This window comes from Phacochoerus africanus, chromosome 8, assembly GCF_016906955.1.
Source record: "Phacochoerus africanus isolate WHEZ1 chromosome 8, ROS_Pafr_v1, whole genome shotgun sequence".
NCBI lineage: Eukaryota > Metazoa > Chordata > Mammalia > Artiodactyla > Suidae > Phacochoerus > Phacochoerus africanus.
Genome location: NC_062551.1, coordinates 74824531 through 74831847, shown reverse-complemented (window position 1 = coordinate 74831847; position 7317 = coordinate 74824531). Strand labels below are relative to the sequence as shown.

The window sequence follows — 7317 nt, the reverse complement described above, 5'->3', positions numbered from 1 at the left end:
AATCCTATGCTGGTAAGAGGATTTAACGAGGTAATGCACGCAAGGCGCTTAACACAGTGCCAGCCACACAATAATCGCTGAACACATAGAAGCTGTTACTGTTATACTTGGAATAGCAAGCCAAAGAAGGGTTACAATAAGGACAATTCTAAGCCCCGAAGTACTGTATTACAGAACTTCTGGATAACTACGCGCCTGCGCTGCCTGCGAGCTTCGGCTAGCGTGGCCGCTGCGCATGCGCCGGAAGTTGCAGCCGGGAAGCCAGCGAGGTCGGTTCCGCCCGACTCTAACATGGCGGCGCCCTTTGTCTGCTCTGGAGTGCCGTCCCCGGCCTTCTCGCGGCCGTGATGCACCTCCCTCTGTGGTGGGGTCCGGGACATGGCAGGTGAGGGTCAGCAAGCACCCGGGGCCGGGGGAGTCTCAGGAGTCGGGTGGAGGCGGCGGAGGTTGGGGCGCGACAGGACGCTGGGTACGGTTGTGTGGGGGGAGGGGAGGAAAGTGGACTGGGAAGGGAATCTGGACTGAGGAGACCCCGCAGGGCAGGATGGTGCAGGGCACATGGGCGGGGGGGGGTGGGGGCGAGCCTGGCAGACGGGCAGGGAATGGGCAGGCGTACTGGACCCTCAGTCCCGGAGAAGGGAGCGCGAGTTGCCTTTAGGCTAGGTGACACCCCAGCTGGTAGCATCTCCGCCCCCGCCGCTCGGCTGTCACCGCCCCTTGACCCCGCGCGCCGCGGCGGGTGGGCGTTCTGCCGCGAGGTGATGGGGTGTGGGGGCAGCTCACTTTGGCAGGCGGGGCGGAAGGGCACAAGGGCCTAGGAGGAGCTGGCTGAGCAGGAGGCCGCCACTGCCCCTCACAAGATTATTTCATTCATTCATTCGTTCTCCTGACGGTGGTTGTGAGGCTAGAGCAAGTGATCTAGTCTCGAGTCGTGGTTAAAAAGTTAACTGTGGAGCCCGGCACCTGGGGTTTGAATACTAACTCTGTGCTTGCCAACTGTCCTGGGACACGGTAGTTTCTTGCTCTCCGCCTCGGTTTTCTCATCTTTAAAGCAGAGATGAGAGTAAGCTCTGCCTTCTAAAATGCTTATAAAGATTAAATGAGGTAATAGGTATAAAGTGCTGAGACCGCTTCCTGGCACAAAGCAAATGCTCCATGTGTTCGTGGCCGTTATTTTTCAGATCACCATCATCCCCCAGAGCTCAGAGGCTCATGTGGGTGACACAGAGATGCGTAGGCAATTCTAATACAACGGAAGAAAAGCAGAGACGTTCTTGCTTTGGAAACATTGAGTAGAGGAGGCACCTCTCTCAGTCTAGGTGAATCCAGGGAGGTTTCTGCCCCCAGGAAGCCGAGACCCGAAGAATGCTTGGGGAGTGCAGGCAGGAAAGTTGAAGATAGAACTGGTGAGCAAGCTAGGGGAGCACTGTGATAATTAAGTTCTCTGCCTAGAGACAGAGATAAAAGGTAAGACTAAAGAAGCAGTCTGTGGTCTGTTCCCAGGGGGCCTTTTAAACCTAGCTGTGGGCTTGAAATTTTAAGATTAATGGAAGGGCATTTAAGAATCTGATTTTAGGAGTTCCCTTGTGGCACAGCGAGTTAAGGATCCAGTGTTGTCACTGCAGCAGCTGGAGTTGCTGCTGTGGTGTGGGTTCAGTCCCTAGCCTGGGAACTTCCACATCCGACGGGTTCAGCAAAAAAATAAATAAATAAATAAAAGAATTAGGGGTTCCCATTGTGGCAAAGTGCAAACGAATCCAACTAGTATCCATGAGGTTGCAGGTTTGATCCCTGGCCTTGCTCAGTGGGTCAGGGATCTGGTATTGCCATGAGCTGCGGTGTGGGTTGTAGATGCAGCTCGGATCCCAAGTGGCTGTGGCCAGCAGCTATGGCTCCAGTTCGACCCCTAGCTAGCCTGGGAACTTCCATGTGCCCCCAGTGTGGCCCTAAAAAGCAAAAAAAAAAAAAAAAGAATCTGATTTTAGATGTATCCACTCTAGCTATGTGAAGAATATATTGAAGGGAGTGGGCCTGGAGGCCAATTGAGAGGCGACTAGAACTATCCTGGTGATAAATGAGAGTGGCCTTGTGTTAGAAAAGAGGCAGAAGGTGGAGAGAGTTGTTTTTGCGGTAGAATTGACCAAGTTGTTTATTACTTAGATGAGTGTATTAGAGATGGGGGGGTGGGGTGAGGGCTGACTCCAAGTTTTTGACTGGTAGGTGGTGAAGCTGCTCAGTGGGACAGGGAACAGGATGGGGAGCAGGTTTGAGGAGAGAAGATAAATTTCGTTTTGAACATTGGTACAAGTAGGTGTCTGTAATACATTCAAGTGGAGCTGTCCAGAGGTGATCTAGCAGTTGTCATCCATCAAAGGTCACTAAAGTCGTGGGAAGGGATTCGTCAACTAGGGTTAGGATCTGGAATGGGAAGCACAGTGTCTGAGACATGCCAGAGGAATGCCCATGCTATAATGATACTTGGGCACAGCCTCGTTGCTTTTGCTTATCAACCTTGTGTTATGTCTTTCGGTCAGCAGGCCTTCCTGAGTGGAGGGATTGGGATGGGCTTCATTCATCTTTGTGTTCCAGGTCTTGCACAGTGACTGGCATGCATCAGGCAGTAACAATCCAATTTAACATTTATTGAGCACTTACTTTGTGCCAGGCTCTGCACAGTGCTCTGCATTTGCCTTTATTTGATGGATGAATGAAAGGGCATGTCTTAGGGAGCAGGTACCCTTCAGGTTCTCATCAGATTTTCCATTTGGTCTTTAATTTAGGTAATGAGCTGGAGGAGGAGAGTCAAGCTGGAGTTTACGCTAAACTGCCAGAAAAGAGTAGCCTGGGCTACTTGGAAATCTGAGGTATGTCTGTAATACTCAAAGGTGAAACAAACCAGGAGGTCATTTTGTCCTTCTCTAGGCTCAGCGAGATTCAAATCACCCTTTTAAGATAGCTTTTTCTTTAAAATAGTAATGACAAAATCCTAGTTAATTTGGTTGGGAGATGGTTGGTAATATTGTCGTTTTACCAACAAAGATCAGGCTAGGTTGATCCCTGGGCATTGTTCACACCTTGTTTTAGTTAAGTAAAATCTAAAATGCGCTAACAAAGCAATCCCAAAGTACAGCGGCTGGAAGGAAATAGAAGTTTACTTCGCCCCTTAAGTTTGGAAGTAGGCAGCCCCGAGCTTCTAGGGCAGCTCACTCTGTTCTGTGAAGTCATCCAGGAACGGGGTTCCATTGATCATGTGGCTCTCCCAGGCTTCCATCTTCATGGACTAAGCTGGCTGCTCTAGCTCCTGCCATCATATATACACTCCATCTGGCAGAAAGGGGAAGACAGAGTGGGGAGCACATGCTCGTTCCTTTTAAGGGTCTAATGTTTAAAAATACATATTTGTGTACAACATGTCCCCAAACATAAACATCTGGTGTACAACCAAAGAAGGAGTCACCACTGTTCCAATGCTGGAGGGAAAGCCAGCTGAGAGAACCTGCTTTCTCCCCAGTGTGACTGGCTTGCTGGCTTGGGGGTTGGACTCAGCCTGGGGGGAGGTCCACTGCGTTGGTGAAAGAGGGCGGGGCCTGGCTCCCCAAGGCAGGCTGTTCTGGCCTTGGATCGTTTGTGTTGCTTGGGCCCAAGGAGTCCAGGTTTGTTTATGCAGTCAGTGTTTTCTGTGCAAACATGTCGAACACTGTGATGGGGGCTGCGGATGTGGAGGTGAGTGAGACTGGATCCCAGGAGCAAGGAGCTCTTAGCCGTACAGATAATCATAATACAGTGAAAGAAACACCATAGAGTCTGTTCAGAAAGGTGTGGTGTGGGAGTTCCCTGGTGGTCTAGTGGTTAGGATTTGGTGCTTTCCCCTCTGCGGCCTGGGTTCAGTCCCTGGTCACATCAAGCTACTGCATGTGATGGCCAAAAAAATGAGAGTAAAAAAAAATGTGGTGCACAGAGGGCCAGAGGATGACTGTCGTTGGAAGGTTCTACTGAGGGGGTAAAGACTTCGAGTACATGACATGTTTTGGCTTTTTTTTTTTTTTTTTTAAGGGCCACACCCACAGCATATGGAGGTTCCCAGGCTAGGGGTCCAATTGGAGCCACAGCCACAACCACGCTGGATCCATAACCCACTGCACAAGGCCAGGGATTGAACCCGAATCTTCATGGATACTAGTCGGGTTCGTTAATTGCTGAGCCACGACGAGAACTCCTACATGACATGTTTTGGATTGGTAACCGTAAAGCTCCCTTTGGATAGAGGCTGCAGAGACTCTGGAGTCAGGTATGAATGTCTTCTTCCCTGGTTAGTGGCTCTTTGTCCTGAGGGCCAGTTACTTCATTGCTACACCTCAGTTTCCTCATCTGTAAAATAGGGGTAACAGTATCTACTTCATAGAATTGTGCCGAGGGGTCCATTGGGAAGGGAAGGATTCCCTCTGCCTTTTTAAGTCCTTCAATCTCGGATGCTTCTGGGAAGCCTTTTGCCAGCCCTGCCCAGCCCTCTGCCACCACAGCTGAGTTTGGAGCCCCTCCCTGTGATTTCTTAGCATCTTGCACTGGTCTCACAATTCGTGCTTCCCCCCCTGTGATGGTCATGGCTCTCCTTGCCTGTCTCCCTGTGGTGCCAGCATCAGGGACAGGTCTTGTTTCTCCTGGTATTCTCACCATGTGGGTCATTTTCTGGCACGTAGCTGGTGCTCAGTAAATGTTGTTGGATGAATAGATGATCAGGCTGGAGGTCCTCCAGCGTGATGAGGGTTTGGCTTGCTGTTGCCGGAAGAGAGGACCACCTTGGTTCTGTACTTACTAGCCGTGTGCCTTTGGGCAAAGTGCTTGATCTCTCTGCACCTCCATTTCCTGGGGGTAATGATGCCTCACACTAACTTTACTGGGTGGAATTGTTAATGAGGTAACCCAGAAAATGCTTAGCCAAGTCCTTGATTCCTTAGTTGGTAACTAGCATTATTGTGTGTGTCTTAGGAGAGGATGGCCCTTCAGAAGGTCAGGAAAGAAAATATGCAGGAGGCAGAAAAAAATAGGGATACATGCACGAGGTGCAGAAGTCAGAAGGTTCTAGAGAAAGTGCTGCGGAGAGTAAGTCACCCTCCCACACCTGACGTGGGCCCCTCCCAGATAACTGCTAACAGCACCTGTGTGTCCTTTGCGGCTCTTCCGCGCCAACGCACGTCTGAACGTGTAGATGAGGGCCGTCATTTTTAAGAGTTGAATGGCCTGATTTTGTTGCAGATATACTGAGCCCTCCGTTTCGGGGCATCTTCTGTGGGCAGGGCTTCAGGTTTAACAGTTTGCCACCAAAAAAGACCAGGTGGGCCACTCTCTACTGTCCTGGAATTCCCCCAAGGATGGTGCCGCGTGGGCGACACGGAGGTCGGCAGACATGGTGTCTGGCAGGGTGACAGACACCACAAAAGGGAGGGATCCCAGCCTTAGAGGAAACGAAAAATTCCCAATACATTTTGCCCACAAAGCTTTTTTTTTTTTTTTTTTGGCTTTTTAGGGCCGCACCTGAGCCATATAGAGGTTCCCAGGCCAGGGGGTCTAATTGGAGCTACACCATAGCCACAGCAATGCCAGATCTGAGCCGCAGCTGTCGGCCTACACCACAGCTCATGGCAACGCCAGATCCTTAACCCACTGAGCAAGGCCAGGGATCGAACCCGCAACCTCATGTATCCTAGTTGGGATCCTTAACCACTGAGCCACAAAGGGAACTCCCCCACAAAGCATATTGTGGAGACCGTACTCTCCTTCTTTTGCTGGCAGTCATAAAGAGTAAGCATTTTAGCACCAACTGATTTCAGCATGTGCTGCAGATGTGCAGCATGTGCCTGAGTGCTGGCATCGGAGTCTGGCACTCCTAAGGTCCTCGTGGATATCAGTACCTCTAGAGTCCAAGGGCCAGTTAAGGTTGACCTCAGTAGTGTGGTCACAGATAAACAGAAAACCAGGGCATGGGCTTTTAGACTCAGACCTGCTTGTGGTAAATTGGAGAGTTGAGCCTTGACCTTCAAGGGAGGGAAAGCAAAGGGCATGGTTAGAATTGAGAGTTGTTCACTCATGTCTAAACGGCAGTCTGCAGAGGTGCCGATTCCAGCCCAGAGTAGGGTCTAGGCCGGAAAACAGGCTGGGTGGGTTCATTGTCACGTCAGAAGTCTGTTCAGCTTCTGGTCTTAAACAGGCAAGTAGAACCTGTTCTCCCTACCCCACCCGCACCACTTCCTGCACGGGCGAGTAGTCTCGGCAGTAACTTTCCTGTCCTGAATGGAAGGCTCCAGGGCCCAGTGGGAAGTTGTCTCTCTCCAGCTCAGAAGCGAGGTTGGTGAAGCACGTCTCCTTTCTGTAGTCTCAGGGCCTCCAGGGCCCCTGTCAGGGACTTTCCTGGTTTACCGTACAGTCAGCTGTCCAGGTTAATGCTTCATTGTTTGAAGTCAGAAGGAACATTGTGTACTTTTGTAAATTGTTTTCTTAAATACTGAGTAGATACAAAAGAATATGTGTGGAATCAAAGATAAGACTGTAAGGAAGGCTCCTGTACCTGTCACCCAATTTATAAAACTGAATGTTACTGTTACCTTTGGAGCGGCCCTCCCCGTATCCTGTCCCATTCCTGCCCCAAGTGAGCACTGAATTTGGTTTTTATCCTTCTCTTGCTTTTCATTATAGTTTTACCACATGTGTTTGTATTGCTAAACAATGTATTGTTTAATTTTGTTTGTTTTTGAGCTTCACAAATCACTTTGTTTTCAATGATTTAAGTTTCTTACTTAACATAGATTCTTGATCTGTGTTGTGTATAGGTGTATTTCATTTTCACTGATGAATAGTGTTCCATTGTACGAGCATTTATTTATCCTTTCTATTGTTGGGGACCTTTGCTTCGTTTCCAGTGTTTTGCTGAGACAGACAGTGCTGCAGTGACCCCCCCTGGGGCCTCCGGTTATAGCCTCTCCAGGCTACTTCCCAGAATCACAGGGTGTCTGCATCTTCACTTTCACCATATGATACCAAACTGGCTCCAAAGCGGTTTCCCCAGTTCACACTTCAGCTGACAATTCTGTTTGCTTCATATCCTCCAAACAATGGTATTATCAAATTTAAAATTTTTTACTAATCTGATGGAAGTTCTGTGATACTTCACATGGTTTTGATTTGCATTTTCATGTTTATTAGTGGGTTGACCATCTTAGTGGGTTGAACCTAATTGATCATTCAGGTTTCAGCTTCTATGAAACAACTGCTTAAATCTTTAGTTCTTTTTTCTTTTTTTGGCTGCCTCGTGGCATATGGAGT

At 49.3% G+C, this 7317-nt stretch overlaps 1 protein-coding gene across 4 annotated transcripts in view; it reads left to right on the top strand.

Moving 5' to 3' along the window:
- Positions 1–260: 260 nt before the first annotated feature.
- The window catches only part of ZBTB17 (zinc finger and BTB domain containing 17), a 34832-nt gene continuing 27775 nt past the window's right edge, over positions 261–7317 (top strand). For 2 of the 4 annotated variants that reach the window (XM_047792024.1, XM_047792023.1), the window contains exons 1-2: positions 261–385; positions 2781–2864. Coding sequence is in view for 1 of the 4 variants with exons in the window: in XM_047792023.1 (XP_047647979.1) it covers positions 2784–2864 (81 nt within the window). In the remaining 3 variants the exon portion in view is untranslated. Of the gene's footprint in view, positions 386–2780; positions 2865–7317 lie in introns of those variants that run through there. The other 2 variants (XM_047792030.1, XM_047792028.1) reach the window with 2 other exon arrangements.